This window comes from Bufo gargarizans, chromosome 4 (genome assembly GCF_014858855.1).
Source record: "Bufo gargarizans isolate SCDJY-AF-19 chromosome 4, ASM1485885v1, whole genome shotgun sequence".
NCBI lineage: Eukaryota > Metazoa > Chordata > Amphibia > Anura > Bufonidae > Bufo > Bufo gargarizans.
The window spans coordinates 307,580,293-307,600,121 of record NC_058083.1 but is presented as its reverse complement, the minus strand read 5'-3'; the positions used below and the strand labels follow the sequence as shown (position 1 = coordinate 307,600,121).

Sequence of the window (19,829 nt, the reverse complement as noted above, 5' to 3'; positions counted from 1 at the left end):
TGGACTGATTTTTGTATGGACAATGGTCTCGGCACATCTATTTCTGGGGTATCCACTAAGGTGTTACCTCCGTTTCTTTCTATTTTTCTGACGTATTCTCAGAAGGTGGAGATCAGGAGTTTCCCCCCCCCCTCCCCACCGAGAGTATGATTGTCCGATCAATCATATTCCCGGAGCAAAATTGACAAAGTCTTGGTTATATAATCTTTCCCAACCCGAAAGAGTAGCTATGCGGGAGTATATTGCTGAGAGTTTGACAAAAGGACATATTAGACCATCTAAATCCCCAATGGCAGCGGGCTTCTTTTTTGTAGACCGTGCCTAGATTTCCGGGAACTGAATCTCATTACTGTCCGTGACCCTTATCCCCTTCCCTTGATTTCGGATCTATTTGATCAGATTGTTGGTGCCAAGGTGTTTTCTAAGTTGGATTTAAGAGGAGCTTAGAATCTGATAAGAATCAGGGAAGGGGATGAATGTAAGACGGCCTTCAATAGCCCTGAGGGTCACTTTGAAAACCTGGTTATGCCCTTTGGTTTAACTAATGCCCCGGCAGTCTTCCAGCACTTTATCAATTAAATTTTTCATCATTTGGTGGGGAGGTTTATCCTTGTTTACCTCTATGACATACTGATTTACTCACCCGATATGGAGACTCATCAGGATAATTTAAGACAAGTATTATTGATCCTTCGGGAGAATAAATTGTATGCTAAGTTGGAAAAATGTGTGTTTGCTGTTCAGGAACTGCAGTTTCTGGGTTACTTACTTTCTGCCGGAGGTTTTCGCATGGATCCCAAAAAGGTCCGTGTGGTACTAGAATGGGACCGGCTGGAGAATCAGAAAGCTCTGATGCAGTTTTTAGGATTAACTAATTACTATAGAAAGTTCATCCTAAATTATTCTACTATTGTCAAACCTTTGACTGATATGACTACGAAGGGCACTGACTTCTCTGTCTGGTCGGAAGAGGCATTACAGGCTTTTTCTACAATTAAGGAATGTTTTGCATCCGCTCCCATTCTGATGCAACCCGATGTGTCTCAACCCTTCATTGTGGAGATTGACGCGTCAGAAGTGGGAGTTGGAGCAGTTTTGTCATAGGGTCCCTCTCCTAGCAAATGACATCCGTGTGCTTTTTTCTCTAAGAAACTCTCTGCTGCCGCAAGAAATTATGATGTTGGGAATAGAGTTGTTGGCCATCAAATTGACCTTTGAAGAATGGCATCATTGGCTAGAAGGAGCGATTCATCCGATTACGGTAGTTACTGACCATATGAATTTGGCTTACCTGCAATCAGCAAAGCATCTGAACCCTAGGCAGGCCAGATGGTCATTGTTCTTTACCAGCTTTAATTTTGTGGTCACTTATCATCTTGGGATCAAAAACGTCAAAGCGGATGCTTTATCACATAGCTTTCTGGGGGGGGGGGAGATTCGGAGGATTCCGCTCCGATTTTGGCTGATGGAGTGGTGGTATCTGCTCTTTATCCCGAACTGGAAGCGGAAGTGTTGGGGGCTCAAGGTGAGGAACCTGATTCCTGTCCTCCAGGGAACTTGTTTGTTCCTTCAGAACTGCGACACAGGGTGTTCAAGGAACATCATGATACTGTCCTTGCCGGACACCCTGGAGTAGATCCACGGTGGATCCTTTTTATCAAAGATTCTGGTGGCCAGGTTTGCGTAAATGTGTTGAGGGCTAGTTAGTGGCTTGTGAGACCTGTGCTTGCGCTAAGGTAGCTCATACTCGGCCATCAGGATCTCTTCTTCCGTTGTCCATTCCATCTTGTCCTTGGACGCATTTGTCCATGGACTTCATCACTGATTTACCAAGTTCCTCTGGGAAAACTGTGATTTTGGTGGTGGTGGACCGCTTCAGTAAGATGGCTCACTTTATACCATTATCAGGTTTGCCCAATGTTTATTGATAACATCGTGAAATTACACGGCATCCCCTCTGATGTGGTGTCTGATAGGGGGACGCAATTTGTTTCAAGGTTTTGGAAGGCATTTTGTACTCGTCTGGGTATTCAGTTGTTTTTCTCTTCGGCTTTCCATCCTCAGTCGAATGGACAAACTGAGCGCACTAACCAGAACCTGGAGTCTTATTTGAGTTTTTTTGTCGCTGAGAATCAGGAAGAATGGTCCTTATTTTTGTCCTTGGCTGAGTTTGCCTTGAATAACCGTAGACAGGAGTCAACTGATAAGTCACCATTTTTTGGCGCATCAGGTTTTCATCTTCAGTACTTTTTCTGGGACTGAATATTCTGGTATACCTGAAGAGGAGAGATTCTCTTCTTCGTTGTCTTCTATCTAGCAGAAGATTCAGGTTAATTTGAAAAAGATGGGCGAAAGATATAAACAGATGGCTGACAAGAGACATATGACTGGCCCGGACCTGTGTGTGGGTGATTTGGTGTGGTTGTCCAATAAGAACATTAAGTTGAAAGTACCCTCTTGGAAGTTGGGCCCAAGATTTATTGGTCCTTACAAAATCTCGCCCATTATTAATCCGGTGGCGTTACGTCCAGAACTTCCGCAGGCCTGGAAGATCCATAATGTGTTTCACAGGTCATTGTTAAAGAAGTATGTTGAACCTGCTGAACCATCTCCTTTGCCTACTCCTCCTGTCTTGGTAGATGGTAATCTGGAGTTTCAGATTTCCAAAATACTCAACTTGCGTGTTCTTCGGGGTTCCCTTCAGTACCTGGTGCATTGGAGGGGATACGATCCTGAGGAAAGAATGTGGGTTCCGGCTACCGATGTCAATGCTAGCCGCCTTGTGAACGCCTTTCACAAGGCACACCCAGATAAAGTTGGTCCTGGGTGCCCAGAGGTCACCCGTAGATGGGGGTGGGTGTACTGTCACGCTCTGCCCTGTGAGTGATCTGAGAAGATCTGTCAGACTTGCTGCATGTGAATCTATTTGACAGATTGCTTTGTTGTGGCTTTGGGCAGGATCCACCCCCTCACAGGTTCTGCTCATTAGTTTGTTAGTGATGCTATTTATACCTGCTTTTCACTATAGCCCTTGTGGTTTATAGTTTCTCCTGGAGTTTGCTGGTGGTGGTTTGTGGATCTCCTGCTCCCAGTTCGTCTTCAGTCAAGTCCTCATTCCTTCCCTTCTGTTGTTTGTACTGGCTAGGCCTCAGGTATACACGGGTTCCTTCATCTTGTGCAATGAATTGGCTGTCTTTTCGCCTGCTCCCTAGCTGAGGGTTTGTATCAGTTGCAGCAGGGCTTAGGTTCGAGTGCATGAACACTTCTACCATTGAGATTTGTTCATTTTGGTAGCACTCACGGAAAGGCTCAGGGATTATCAGAAGGTGACATTTCCCTGTTCCCTAGTTGTGGGGCCTAGCCTGCTGTTTTGTTTAATTTTGTTGTTTGGTTTGCTTCCCTTCGCTCACTTTCCGTGACACTGTGCTTGTACACTATAGGAAAAAACACCAGCCTATGTGCGCTCCCACTGTCCCAAACACCAGAGAGGCTAGTGCTTTTTCCTATAGTGTGCAAGCACGGCCACAACTAATGGATTGCAGGGTGGTCATCACCATGGAAAGAGCAGTGTATAATACAACGGGGAATTTAATCTAGCCAGCAAAGGAGGCAATATGCATAAGAACAATACTTTGGTAAGTGCCATGTACACGACTTTCGGAAGTAAGACAACTCCTTTAAATTCTCCCTAGAGTATAATGCCGATAAGGTACATTCTTTGTATGTGGAATTAAGGAGGAAATAAAAGATAAATGATAAGGATATTACGTCTATGAAAAAAAGCTACTCACTGGTGAATAAATAGAGGCGCTAAAAGTGCAACGTTTATTGATATGCACTAAAAAAGATGAGACAGGGATTCATGAATGATATAAAAATTCCCATGTGTGGTGAGCACACAGAAACCACACTCAGAGGACTTTAATACATAGGTCTTGAGTGTATAAGGTGAACTATATGTGCCTATTATATCACCACCCACCTGTTAATGCCACAGGGGGAATATGTATTGTAGGCTATTGACTTTTCAAACCACTGTATTGTGATTAAAACACTCTATATGCCGGTACAGTGAATAAAAGATTAGACAGCCAATTGCCGCACTTAGCTGAGACCCAAGCTGCTCACAGGAGAGGCGAGGCACGCAATCTCAATACTAAGAGAGACACATACCTATAAATATAGATCGCAAGGGTATCTGCTAAAGGATTTGTGCAGAGCCCAAGTGTAGCGGAGGAGACCTTCTTTCATCTGTATGATAACTGATTTGTATAACAGATGAGGGGACTGCTCCGCTATACTTATAGGGCTACCAACTACTTCAAAGCTCTAAATCTACTGACTAAAGCAGCGCATCATGGCTCAACGCGTTTCCTCTAATAAGGGTTCATCAGGAGCTGTTTTTAGCTGCTTAACCGCCTCCGGACCGCCTAACGCAGATGTGCCGTCCGGAGGCGGCAGCCCTGCGCACGACGACGCATATACGCGTCATCTCGCGAGGGCCGGGATTTCCTGTGAACGCACGCACACAGGTGCGCGCACTCACAGGAAAGGAAGGTAAGCGAGTGGATCTCCAGCCTGCCAGCGGCGATCGCTCGCTGGCAGGCTGGAGATCTGATTTTTTTTAACCCCTAGCAGGTATATTAGACGCTGTTTTGATAACAGCGTCTAATATACCTGCTACCTGGTCCTCTGGTGGTCCCTTTTGTTAGGATCGACCACCAGAGGACACAGGTAGGTCAGTAAAGTCGCACCAAACACTACACTACACTACAACCCCCCCCGTCACTTATTAACCCTTTATGAACCCCTGATCACCCATGATCACCCCCTATAAACTCCCTGATCACCCCCCTGTCATTGATCACCCCCCTGTCATTGATCACCCCCCTGTCAGGCTCCGTTCAGACGTCCGTATGATTTTTATGGATCCACGGATACATGGATCGGATCCGCAAAACACATGCGGAAGTCTGAACGGAGCCTTACAGGGGGGTGATCAATGGCAGGCGGGTGATCACCCATATACACTCCCTGATCACCCCCCTGTCATTGATCACCCCCCTGTAAGGCTCCATTCAGACGCCCGTATGATTTTTACGGATCCATGGATACATGGATCGGATCCGCAAAACATCTCACATGAACTCACCATACCCCTCACGGAATCCAAATGCGTAAACATTTTTAGACATTTATATTCCAGACTTCTTCTCACGCTTTAGGGCCCCTAAAAAGCCAGGGCAGTATAAATACCCCACATGTGACCCCATTTCGGAAAGAAGACACCCCAAGGTATTCCGTGAGGGGCATATTGAGTCCATGAAAGATTGAAATTTTTGTCCTAAGTTAGCGGAAAGTGAGACTTTGTGAGAAAAAAACAAAAAAAATCAATATCCGCTAACTTGTGCAAAAAAATAAAAATTTCTATGAACTTGCCAGGCCCCTCATTGAATACCTTGGGGTGTCTTCTTTCCAAAGTGGGGTCACATTTGGGGTATTTATACTGCCCTGGCTTTTTAGGGGCCCGAAAGTGTGAGAAGAAGTCTGGGATCCAAATGTCTAAAAATGCCCTCCTAAAAGGAATTTGGGCACCTTTGCGCATCTAGGCTGCAAAAAAGTGTCACACATCTGCTATCGCCGTACTCAGGAGAAGTTGGGGAATGTGTTTTGGGGTGTCATTTTACATATACCCATGCTGGGTGAGAAAAATATCTTGGTCAAATGCCAACTTTGTATAAAAAAATTGGAAAAGTTGTCTTTTGCCAAGATATTTCTCTCACCCAGCATGGGTATATGTAAAATGACACCCCAAAACAAAAATAAAAAGAGAGAGGAAGGAGGATGCACGCATGATATAATAATAAACACATAGGGACAATTCATGATCATTAAGTCCATGAGGACGCAAGGTGCCCAATTTAAAAGTCCATTGGGCCTCCTTTTGCAGCACCCGTTGATCAAAGTTGCCCCGACGAGGGGAAGGTGGCACCACCTCAATACCCTGAAAACATATTACCCGTACATCACCTAGATGGTGGGTATTGACATGACGGACAACTGGGGTATCAGTATTTTTGCAGATGTCTTAAGGTGTTCACCTATGTGGCGTCGGAATTCGCGAATCGTCTTCCCCACATACTGAATACTGCATGTGCACGTAATCAGATGTATCTTACCCACATTGTGATGTGACTTGACCAGGCGCTCATATAATCACCAAATAGTCTCCCTTTCCCACCAGCCCAGGTATAAATTTGTGTAGGACGGTGCGCAAGGGCTGCCCATGGCCACACCCCTGAGCTGGTGATCGTAGCGACAATTAAACAGGAAGACATTGTGATGCAAGATGAAATCAAGAAGGCTGATCCAGCTGGTGGGAAAAAGGACACTGTATTTGGTGATGAGATGAGCGTCTGGCCAAGTCACATCACGATGTGGGTAAGATACATCATTGATGTATTGATCTTTTGAGATGGCACAGTACAGGAATTCTGTGATTTTGTCAAAACCCTGAATGTGTCTTTTTTCACATCTGAGATCAATCCCAGTAGAATCACATTCCTGGATCTGACCATTTTGAAGGCAGAGGATGGCAGTATACACACGAGTCTATATCGTAAAGACACGGCAAAAAACATATTGCTCCATTGGGAAAGCTGCCACCCGTACCCGTTGAAGAAGGGAATTCCGAAGGGTCAATTCCTTTGGGTACGTCGGAACTGCTCATCCTTGTTAGACTTTCAGACGAAGGCAGGTGATCTGACAAATAGATTTTTGAATAGAGGTTACCCTCATAGGGTCCTCTAGTCTGCCTACCAGCATTCTCTCTCCTGCGCCCATGAATGACTCCTTAATCCTTGTGAGAGGGGGAATGGTCAGGGACAGGTACGGCTAATAGCCACTTTTGATGGGGCCAATGGTTCTATTCTGGACATCCTTCGGAGGCATTGGGGGATTTTACAGATGGAGCCCGATGTTGGCCATCTCGTTAGCCCTACTCCTGCGGTCACGTATCGGAGGGGTCGCAACTTTAAGGATCGTCATTGCCACAGTTTTTTCCAGGAATCGATTCATCTACCTGGTTGGCTAATCCCTTAAAAGGGACATTTCACTGTAGCGGGTGTATAGCATGTGACTCCATCAAATCAGGATCCTTATTCGGCAGTACGGTTACAACCAAATCATATACCATCCGCACTTTCATCAATTGCAGATCTTCAGGACTGATTTATCTGATTACGTGCACATGCGGTATTCAGTATGTGGGAAAGACGATTTGCGAATTCCGACGCCAAATAGGTAAACACCTTAATGACATCCGCAAAAATACTGATACCCCGGTTGCCCGTCATGTCAATACCCACTATCTAGGTGACGTACGGGAAATATGTTTTCAGGGTATTGAGATAGTACGACCTTCCCCTCGTCGGGGCAACCTGGATCAACGGGTGCTGCAAAAGGAGGCCCAATGGACTTTTAAATTGGGCACTTTGCGTCCCCATGGACTTGATGATCATATTTCATATGTCAGTTTTATTGATTGAATAGTCGTAACTGACATATACATATTGCCTGTATGTGTACGCATACATGGCTTGGTTGATAATCGACACCTCTAATCACATAGATGTACGTCGTTCACATGTGGTATGGATGGTTTTCTACCTCATCATGAATTGTCCCTATGTGTTTATTATATCATGCGTGCGTCCTCCTTCCTCTCTCTTTTCCTTTTTGTTTTGCTTAGTGTGGTACCGCTAATGGGAGGCGGCTTTCTACCAATTTGCTTTCCCTGTCTCTATGCGTCCAGTTATCCCAACCCAGTATGGAGTTATCCCTGCCGCTATTGGCCTCCATTATCTCTTCATATACCTTATCGTGGGTATCCCTTACTGTATGCATACGATTACGGAGCCTTGAGCTGACAGGCAGTGTGGCCTGCTATTCGTCTACATGGGATCTTCACGTCACAATGTGGGAGGGGCCTCTTCCTTAAAAAGAAGCGCGTTCGCCTGCTGCTTCACGGCCGACTAAGCCTGCTGCTTCACGGCCAACTGGCGCCTAAGCGGTCACCGCGCTGGTGGGACAGCTGATGTTCTGTACTTTTTAGGCAGCTAAAACAGCTCCTGATGAACTCTTATTAGACTCTAACAAAAGGGACCACCAGAGGACCAGGTAGCAGGTATATTAGACGCTGTTATCAAAACAGCGTCTAATATACCTGCTAGGGGTTAAAAAAAATCAGATCTCCAGCCTGCCAGCGAGCGATCGCCGCTGGCAGGCTGGAGATCCACTTGCTTACCTTCCTTTCCTGTGAGTGCGCGCACCTGTGTGCGTGCGTTCACAGGAAATCCCGGCCCTCGCGAGATGACGCGTATATGCGTCGTCGTGCGCAGGGCTTCCGCCTCCGGACGGCACATCTGCGTTAGGCGGTCCGGAGGCGGTTAAGCAGCTAAAAACAGCTCCTGATGAACCCTTATTAGAGGAAACGCGTCGAGCCATGACGCGCTGCTTTAGTCAGTAGATTTAGAGCTTTGAGCTAGTTAGTAGCCGTATAAGTACAGCGGAGCAGTCCCCTCATCTGTTATACAAATCAGTTATCATACAGATGAATGAGGGTCTCCTCAATCTCTACACTTAGGCTCTGCACAAATCCTCTAGCAGATACCCTTGCGATCTATACTAATAGGTCTGTGTCTCTCTTAGCATTGAGACCATAAGTGGACTGGTGTATTTATACACAGTTGCGTGCCTCTCTTCCCCCATATCCAAGGGGCTGTGAGCCGCTTGGGTCTCAGCTAAGTGCGGCAATTGGCTGTCTAATCTTTTATTCACTGTACCGGCATATAGAGTGTTTTAATCACGATACACTCCAGGCTCAGTGGTTTGAAAAGTCAATAGCCTACAATACATATTCCCCCTGAGGCATTAACAGGTGGGTGGTGATATAATAGGCACATATAGTTCACCTTATACACTCAAGACCTATGTATTAAAGTCCTGAGTGTGGTTTCTGTGTGCTCACCACACATGGGAATTTTAATAGGATTCATGAATCCCCGTCTCATCTTTTTTAGTGCATATCAATAAACGTTGCAATTTTAGCGCCTCTATTTATTCACCCGTGAGTAGCATAAACAAAACCCCAAATAGCACATTCTGTCAAATGAAATAAAATGCGCAGTTGCAAACACAAAAGTAAAACCAAACAATGCAACAGCTCTCTGCAAACACTGAATAAATGAACTAATGCTAATTCATTACATACATGAAGATATATTTTGATCAAATTTATTGGGGCCACGTCCCACATCAAAGTGACCTCCTTTACATGGGATCCTACTCTATGATGGCTCCTCTTCATGAATTCAGGGAGATCAGTCACCTGCACTAACTAACCACAGCCTGTGGGAAAGGTGTGTTTGTTAGGAGGTGTGCGTCGCCGTGGCGGAAATGACAAAACCAAACACAATGCAACAGCGTTCTGCAAACATTGACTATGCAAACTAATGCTATAGTCATCATATAAATGAATATCAGATACTTAGCAAATATATTTATAATGATCAAAATCATTTGTGCCCGTCCACCACCTCTTTCAGGTGCGAACCTACACTATGATGACTCCCCTCCAGGTTTTACTTTTTCATTTTTACAGTCATCAGCCAATTCATACAGGCAAAATTATTTGTACAAACTACGAATGAGTATGAGAAAAATAGGGAAAACAAAAGGAGTGTGCTACAAAGGGTGGAAAAAGAAAAATAATTTTGTGTACGTTTTCAGTTATGACTGAATTGCCCCTCTAATTAAACACATTATCACCAGTGATGGTCAGTTCGCAGTGTTCGCCAGCGAACACATGCAGGCTGCCATCTTTAGTAAGGTAGACTCACCTGTCCGGCGATGCACAGGTAAGCCCTTGCCTGTGCTGAGAGCCGGTCTGAAAACAAATGCAGTCACCGGGAGCAGGCAGTTCCAAAAACAGCCCGATGAAGGCCCCCGGCAACTGTTCTCGGAACTGCCTGCTCCCGGTGACTGCATTTGATTTCAGACCGGCTCCCGACACAGGTAAGGGCTTACCTGTGCATCACCGGACATGTGAGTCTACCTTACTAAAGATGGCAGCCCGCATGTGTTCGCTGGCGAACACTGCGAACTGACCATCACTGATTATCACTAAATATTAGAATGTAGTAAGATAATACCAGAATTATGGACTGCAATTTAAAGAGGTTGTCCCATGAAAAATATTCTACATTTTTCAAACCAGCACCTGTATCTGAATACTTTTGTTATTGCATGTAATTAAAAATGTAATATAGTCGCCGAGTTATTCACTGAACTCTAGCTGTATAGCGCCACCTTCTGTTTGCTTTTTCAAAATTCTTTGTACAGCTCAATGAAATGGAAGGACATGCTGAGTTCCATCATTTAACTGCCACCAACTGCAGCAGAAAAGACACACCCCCTGAGAAGGGACACACCCCCTATGCAGACAGCTTAAAATAAATTTAGCAGAGCAATTGGAGCAAAGAATGTTCAGATTTGTGAAAAGATACACCCTGAGAAAGGACACACCCCCGATGCAGACAGCTTGAAATAAATGTAGCATAGCAATTGGAGCAAAGAATGTTCAGATCTGTGGATCCGTGTGAGATACAGGGATGCTTCTAAGTTTTTCATTTTTTACATTATCCATGGGATAACCCTTTTAGGGAGAAACCAATATCTGTGTATTAAAAAATGTCCCAATAAAAATGGCAGAGAAAGCTTTCTAGCCACCCACCATAAGGTGACATTTCAGAATTGTAGTGCAGTAATTAATTATCCTGGGCAGATCCTCAAAGGGAAGCATACTCACCTGCTTCCCGGCGCTGGCTCTCAACTGCTCTGCTCCATGGCCTTGGCATCTCCGCCAGCCTCCCTACATAAATTTCTTGTTTGACACAACTGTAGCCAGTGGCTGGCTGCAGTAGTGACCTGCTCCTCTTGTGTCCTGACAAATGGTCAAGTGGGGAGCAGGTCACCGCTGTAGCTGGGTGTGGACTGGGAACTTTAAGTGACCCTGGAAATAAAAGTGGCCCCATGTTGTAGGCGGGTCCAAATTGACAGAAGGTGGGACAACAGAAGTAGGTGAGGCCAGCAATACCGTAGTGCAGAACTAAATATCACCCCAGCAGAACCATATACCATAGTGCAGCACAAAATACTGTCCCATGAGAACCATATACCACAGTGTAGCACAAAATACTGTCCCAGCAGAACCATATACCCCTGTGCAACACAAAATACTGTCCCACTCCCAGCAGAACCATATACAATAGTGCAGCACAAAATAATGCCGCCCATGCCACAGTATGATAATGTATTATCATCCTGAGGACAGCAATACAGTTGAATTTAGTAGGGCACCTGCGGCTGCTGACCAAGTGCATAAGTGTCTGATTCTCCTACATTAATTAATGCTGAGAGCTTCAGATGTTTATGTACCTGGCTAACCGCCATGAGGAGGGTCCAACATCTAGAGCGGCATCAAACAAAGAGTTGCCATCCAGGGAGGCAGTGAAGCAGCTGAGACTGTGGAGTGAAGGAGACAGTGCTGGGAAGAAGGGAGGTATGCCTCCATTTACAGGTCTGCTCAGGAGGGCAAAGGTGCACAACAACTTTAAAGGGGTTGTGTCACTTCGCATAAACGGAACAGACACGGGAAGAAAATACGTTTGTGTGCATGAGCCCTAAGGATGACGCAGTACACTCAATTAAAGGTTTTAACATTCCTATTTCCGAGTTATGCTTTAGGTGACACAAGAAATGTTCATTTGAATGAAAACATTAAACATAAAAAAATATAGAGAGTCAAAATAAAGAACTGGAAATATGGTGATTGCTAAAGTAAAAAAAAATTACATGAAGAGGGAAAAAAAGGGAACATACAGAGGAAGACAGTAGCACATATCTTTGAAATGAAAGACCAAGTGTATGATTTGAGATGACAAGCACTGAAATGTTTAGAGGTCGGGGGAACAAGGAGAGGATAATAAGGAAATGTTACTGCCAAGGAAGCCGTTTTGGATAACAAAAATTGAGACATTGGAGCCCAAGTTAAAGGAAAACTGCACTTTTACTGTATATTTATTATTAGGTAATAGATTTGTGTTATATAATTACTGTGATTTGTATTAAATTGGTTATTCTGTGATTAATGTAAAAAATTTTAATCAGATTTCATGTAGTACATAACAACTTCTTTCTAAAAATAAAAAAAGCAAAAAAAAAAAGCAAGAACTAGCACTGTACCACATATGGGTCTAGAGCTCTCCTCATTCATTGCTCCGATTGCTCTGCTTGAAGTATTTTAAGCTGGCAGTTCAGGAGGTGTCCTGTTTGCTGCAGCTGGTGGCATTTGAAGCATGTGAGATGGACAGAGAAATTAGAAAAAAAAAAGCAAACAGTAGGTGGCACTATACAGATAGATTTCATTCAATAACTCAGTGGCTAAATTACATTTTTAATTACATCCAGTTACAAAATAATTCAGATCCAGGTGCTGGTTTGAAAACTGGAGAATATGTTTTGTGGGACAACCCCTTTAAGCCAATGTGTAAACTCATGTTACAGATATATATACAGTTGCAAGAAAAAGTATGTGAACCCTTTGGAATTATATGGATTTCTGCACAAATTGGTCATAAAATGTAATCCGATCTTCATCTAAGTCACAACAATAGACAATCACAGTCTGCTTAAACTAATAACACAAGGAATTACATGTTGCCATGTTTTTATTGAACACACTATGTAAACATTCACAGTGTAGGTGGGAAAAGTATGTGAACCCCTAGACTAATGACATGTCCAAGAGCTAATTGGAGTGAGGTGTCAGCCAACTGGAGTCCCATCAATGAGATGAGATTGGAGGTGTTGGTTACAGCTGCCCTGCCCTATAAAAAACACACACCAGTTCTGTGTTTGCTTTTCACAAGAAGTATTGCCTGATGTGAATGATGCCTTGCACAAAAGAGCTCTCAGAAGACCCACGATTAAGAATTGACTTGCATAAAGCTGGAAAGGGTTATCAAAGTATATCCAAAAGCCTTGCTGTTCATCAGTCCACGGTAAGACAAATTGTCTATAAATGGAGAAAGTTCAGCACTGCTGCTACTCTCCCTAGGAGTGGCGGTCCTGTAAAGATGACTGCAAGAGCACAGCGCAGACTGCTCAATGAGGTGAAGAAAAATCCTAGAGTGTCAGCTAAAGACATACAAAAGTCTCTGGCTTATGCTAACATCCCTGTAAGCAAATCTACGATACGTAAAACACTAAACAAGAATGTATTTCATGGGAGGATACCACAGAGGAAGCCACTGCTGTCCAAAAAAAACATTGCTGCACGTTTACAGTTTGCACAAGAGCACCTGGATGTTCCACAGCAGTACTGGCAAAATATTCTGTGGACAGATGAAACCAAAGTTGAGTTGTTTGAAAGAAACACACAACACTATGTGTGGAGAAAGAGGCATAGCACACCAACATCAAAACCTCATCCCAACTGTAAAGTATGGTAGTAGGGGCATCATGGTTTGGGGCTGCTTTGCTGCGTCAGATCCTGGACGGATTGCTATCATCGAAGGAAAAATGAATTCCCAAGTTTATCAAGACATTTTACAGGAGAACTTAAGGCCATCTGTCCACCAGCTGAAGCTCAACAGAAGATGGGTGTTGCAACAGGACAATGACCCAAAGCATAGAAGTAAATCAACAGCAGAATGGCTTAATTAGAAGAAAATACGCCTTCTGGAGTGGCCCAGTCAGAGTCCTGACCTCAACCCGATTGAGATGCTGTGGCATGAACTCAAGAAAGCGATTCACACCAGACATCCCAAGAATATTGCTGAACTGAAACAGTTCTGTAAAGAGGAATGGTCAAGAATTACTCCGGACCGTTGTGCACGTCTGATCTGCAACTACAGGAAACGTTTGATTGAAGTTATTGCTGCCAAAGGAGGTTCAACCAGTTATTAAATCCAAGGGTTCACATACTTTTTCCACCTGCACTGTGAATGTTTACATGGTGTGTTCAATAAAAACATGGTAACATTTAATTATTTGTGTGTTATTAGTTTAAGCAGACTGTGATTGTCTATTGTTGTGACTTAGACAAAGATCAGATCACATTTTATGACCAATTTGTGCAGAAATCCATATCATTCCAAAGGGTTCACATACTTTTTCTTGCAACTGTATGTAACAATGAAATATGTTGTTGTGAGGTCTGATATGCTATTTAAACTGGTTAGCTACTCCAACCTATATACAGAAGTAAGGGATTGAGACTTCCAAAATGTTGTGACATGGTGAGGAGGTTAGGATTCTCCATACTCTCTATATGAAAAATCATTTGATACAATGTTCTACAATGAAAATAAACATGAAAGGTGCTTTGAACCTAACTTGGACTGTCCGAATGGCTAGAACTGACCCATTCAATGTTCAAACTTGTCCCTGTACCTGCATTGGCTTTGGTATATACTGATTGACATTCGCATGGTAGAGTTCTAAAGCAGGATGGACTGTTCTTAAAAAAAAAAAAAAAAGACTTGGGGGGTCATTAAGTGTTCTTACATGGCAAGACCACTTACTGTTATCTCACATATATATTCTTATTATTATAGCCAAATTATAGCGAAATTGGTCCCATAGGAATAAAGTTCAAAACTAGAGTGGGAGCTGACAAAAGCTATAGGACATGATTTCTAAACTGCCACCACTGCCACCACTGCCTCATTTTCAAGCCAACCTACACGAATCTTATATCAAAACGTTCATCTATCCCTGCTGCCACAAAAAATGTCCACAGCTAAGCCATAGTCCTGATAGTTTTCACGATATGACCATTTGTTTGCAACTCACGCCGCCCATTGACATTCATTAAAACTCCACTCTAGCCACCTCAAATTTGAAGGGCAATTTTTAAACTGCGACTGTGCCTTAATTTTTTATATTTCAGAGACAAACTATGCATCAAAATGTAGGTCTGGGTCTTGTGATTTTCACAATATAAGACTCTTCGCTGTAGGATTTAGAATTTTTAAACTACAACCGTTTGAAGATGGCAACCGCCAGTGAAGTGAGCAAGTTGGAGCAGTTTGTTTTTAACCGCTCTTCTCTGCCCTTGCTGTAGAATGAGTTGCCATAGGAACCCAGGTGTGTGAGCAGCCAGCAGAGTGACAAAAGCTAGAGTGTGAGCTGAAAAATCAGGACATGATTTCTAAACTGCCACCACTCCCTCATTTTCAAGCCCTACTACACAAATTGGCTGCTAATGTTGATATAAATGTATGTTTTAATGTAACTGTGAAGCACTTTGGGCAACAACATTGCAATTAAATGTGCTATATAAATAAATAAAGATTGAAATGCATTTCTCGCTCTATCAAGCTTCCCATGTGCACTTTTTAAATTTTGATTCAATTGGTTAGTGTAATGTTTACTATCTTTACTCACTCAAAACATTTACTCTGCCCACTCCATAAAGTTACTCTGCCCAGTCCAACCTTTCCACAGTTACTCCAGCCACTCAAACAACACAACAGTTATTCAAGCCACTCCACCCAGTTACTTTGCCCACTCCAGTTGTAGACTACTGGTGGAGGCAAGAACACTTCACATAATTTCCCCAGAAATTGTAGCTTTTCTAGTTTATTATACTGAAATCTAATATATAAAGCTGAGTGTGTATGTACAGTATGTCTGCTAATGGAATCCGTACCGTCGAATTTACAATCACGAAATTTGGCACACAGGTACATCAGGTGTCCGGGAAGGTTTTAGACCAGGTTTCAGCTCTTTAGGATGTACCGTTCCTGAGATATTCCCAAAAAATGCATTAGCCAATAGAAGCTTGGTCACATCACCCTTATCAGCCAACAGAAGGTCGCAGGTCCTCCAGCCTCCACATACACAGTTTTACTTTATGTTTCCATAACAACCCAGCCATTTATCTTCACTGCTGTAGGAGAGCTTTAAAGGAAATCTGTCCCCAGGATAATCGCTATTGAAGTAAAGCCATGGCCTAATAGCACTTAGTACCTTATTTCAAGATGTGCCTTTGTTCCAGAAATAGATGTTTTTATCCTCTAAAAATCCTGTTTATTTGGTATGCAAAAGAGCCAGTAAGGTGCCCAGAGGGGCGTCACTCTTGCATGAAGGAGCCAAGACACGCCCCCTGCCACAATGTGTCCACCCCCAAAAGACTTAAAACCCCAGGCCCCACTAAGCCACGCCCCTGATCTGGTTAGACCACGCCACCTCCCACTCCTGAGCCGACGGGGATTGAAAAAATGAAGGTAAAAATCAACTTCTTTCAGCTGCAGGGGTGGGAGGAAGGGTGACTTTCTCCCTGCAGCTTACACTCAGACAGCACAGTGCTGCTGTCTTAGGCTCCATTCAGACGTCCGTAGTGCATTGCGGGTCAGCAATACACCCGGCTGGCACCCCCATAGAAATGCCTATTCTTGTCCGCAATTGTGAACAAAAATAGGACATGCTCAATTTTTTTCTGGAGCTGTGGACCGGAGGATCGGGTCCGCGCTCCGAAAATGCGAATGCGGACAGTACACTGTGTGCTGTCCGCATCTCTTCCGGCCCCATAGAGAATGAATGGGTCTGCACCCGTTCCCCATAATTGTGGAACGGATGCGGACCCATTCTACGGACGTGTGAATGGACCCTTAGAGTGAGCTGTTCAAAAGCACATGCACCCGATCCGGTTAGACCATGCCCCCTACCACTCCTCAGCTGACTGAGATTGAAAAAATTAAGTTAAGAATCAACTTCTAGGTTGCACTAAGCCACGCCTCGATCTGGTTAGGCCATGCCCCTCCACTCATCAGCTGACAGGCATTAAAAAAATAAAGGTAAAAATCAACTTCTGTCAGCTGCAGGGGTGGGAGGGAGGGTAACTTTCTCCCTGCAGATCACACTCAGACAGTACAGTGCTGCTGTCTTAGAGGGAGCTGTTCAAAAGGACACGCCCCTGATCCAGTAAAGGCCACTGTTAAGGGGGCAGGCCCCTGTGGAGGTCACTGTCAAGGGGGTGGTATGCTGTGAAAGTCACTGTTAAAGGGGAAGGCTGCTGTAAAGGTAAAAGTGAGGGGGTGGGCTGCTGTGGAGGTCCAATTTTAAGGGACGGGGCCCTGTGGGGGGGCAGTTTTTAGGGGTGGAGGTCACTGTTTTGGAGGCGGGGTGCTGTAGATGTCACTGTGTATAGTGTTGATATCTTTTATTGACACACACAAACATTAAATTAAATAGATTAAATATACCTGAGCAAAGCCGGGTCCTTCAGCTAGCACCTATATTAGGCGAATTTCAGGCGCAGAGGTTAGTTGTGCTGCAATGTATGACTTTTCCCTGCTCACGTCAAGTCTAAAAAAGCGGGCGTGACGTGGGCAGTGAAGAGGAGGGGATGGCAGGCCCGTCTCATCATTTTCTACACCTGTTTAGAAAAACGCTGGTCTTAATAAATGACCCCCTTGGTGTTTGTATTATATTTAAGGTAGAAACCCAAAGGATTATTGTCAATGGTGTCTGTCATGTGATGGTGTCTGTCAACTTTTGTTGTGTTTTTCTGTTCCTATAATGGAACAGAACAACTGAAATATGAACCCACATGTGAACCATGCCTTGGTCCAATAAAAAATCTGTCACAGTGGTTACAGATCCTTTATAGACATTTAAGGCCAGAATAAAACATCCAGATTCTAGGCATGTGTCCTGCCCCAACCACATGTTTAATTACCTAAACTCACAACATCATAGATCCTTATGATTTAGGTAATTGAACCCATTACCGGTCCGACACACATCTAGAATCTGGCCTAGGATAGACTTGATGTCATGATGCTAGGGGTATGCTAACCCTGAGGGCTTATTCACATGTAATAAGGCTCAGTGAATCATATGCATAGAGCCAAGGACAGGATCCCATCCTGAGATGAGAAAATTATTTATTTATTTTTTGCACCAATTTACAAATTACTGAGGTCACTTCCTTTTTTAATAACCCCGCTCTTATTTTCTGACATGATTATAGGCTAAAGTAGGATCCACAAATCAAACTCAAGGAAGCTTTGAAGAGGTTCTGAGTTCTACCGCTCATGCCAGTGCCCAGAGCTCGTTGGCTGGAAGCCTCCTGCCTGAAGCTGAGGAAGAATTACAGTGATGAACCTACTGAAAAGTAATAGCTGCTCAGTCATAACGCATCGCCTCATGTAGAGTAACGTTATGAAACCGTTTGTCAGACAGCAAGTGTTTTTGTTTTAATACAATTTAGGTAATGGTGTATGCATTGTACTGATCCAAATGAGCACATCAAATCTTGGAGCTGCTATTCAGTTTTGAAGCTGGAAAAAAAAAAAAAGTACTTTCTCTTTCTTGGGGTCGCTTCACACACAGTTTTGTTCATAGCTTTTTTTCGGGCCAAAGAACACATCTCAAGAACCGCCTGATTTGATCAGCGCTTTTTGAGGCGTTTTTGCCCATAAAGTATGTTACCACCTACAGTTCCTTAATGACAATTTTTGCATGCCTACCATTTTCTTTTTTTATAGGGAAGTATATGTGCCCCCTGTCATGTCACTGCCTCTGTATGGGGAAAAAAATATTCTTAAAAAATATCATGCAAAAATGCTATAAATACCAACACACATTACACATTTTTCTTTTTAGGCTGCATAAAAAAAAAATGAGGGAAAAAACACCACTCAGCCCATGTTGCAATTTGAAATGCCATTTACCCAAAAAACACGCCTTAACACTTAAAAGAACACTTGTTTGTCCTATGTTTAATCTTTCCCATAGACTTCCAACTAATGTCTGAAGCTAGCATTATTTTCCCTAGAAAACAGCAGCAAAAGAAAACGCAGCTTAATTGTCAAAAACACCTGTGTGAACCCACCCTTTCAGGAAGTCATTGCCCCCTTCCAAATGTACCCTTTTACTGTTAGTTTGCCAATTCTGATCTGAAACCGTTCTGATAAAGAGAATGCAGGAACCTGCGATACGTAGAGTCTGAGGTAGCACACCATCTCATCATCAGACTACAGTCATTAAAGGGCATCTGTCACCAGATGTGTACCTATGAAACTGGCTGACCTGTTGCATGTGCACTTGGCAGCTGAAGGCATCTGCGTTGTTCCCATGTTCCTATGTGCCCGCATTGCTGAGAAAAATTATGTTTTAATATATGCAAATGAGCATCTAGGAGCAACGGGGGCGTTTCTGTTACACCTAAAGGCTCATCTCTCTCTGAAACTGCTGCACCCTCTGCACTTTGATTGACAGGGCTAGGCAGTGAAAATGCCATCACTCATGGCCCTGCCAGTCAAAGTGGAGAGGGGTCACGGCAGTAGCAAAGAGAGCAGATCTCTAGGTGTAACGGCAACTCTTCCGTTGCTCCTACAGGCTAATTTACATATATTAAAACTGAATTTTTCTCAGTAATGCCGGCACATATGAACATGGAACCAACACAGATGTCTTCAGCTGCCAAGAGCACATACAACAGGTCAGCCAGTTTCAAAGGTACAAATCTGCTGACAGATGCCCTTTAAAGCTATATTCACATATGCCTTTTTAAGGTGTTTATTTGTAAAAAAAAATAATAAAAAAAATGTGAATTTTTATATCCTTTAATTTTTCTCAAAATATAGTATGTAGACCGAACACAGCGAAAACGGTATGTTTGGCCACCACCTAATGCTTGATTTTTGCCAAAGTATATTCCTCCTAATGTGGAATGCTTGATTTGCTTTTCATCAAAT

The 19,829-nt window shown here is 43.5% G+C and overlaps 1 protein-coding gene across 2 annotated transcripts in view; it reads left to right on the top strand.

Moving 5' to 3' along the window:
• The window catches only part of TPD52L1 (TPD52 like 1), a 183,603-nt gene extending 164,460 nt beyond the window's left edge, over positions 1-19,143 (top strand). For both annotated transcript variants that reach the window (XM_044291503.1, XM_044291502.1), the window contains one exon: positions 18,101-19,143. In XM_044291503.1, the coding sequence (XP_044147438.1) occupies positions 18,101-18,229 (129 nt within the window). In that variant the 3' untranslated portion in view covers positions 18,230-19,143. The remainder of the gene's footprint in view (positions 1-18,100) is intronic.
• The last annotated feature ends 686 nt before the right edge of the window (positions 19,144-19,829 follow it).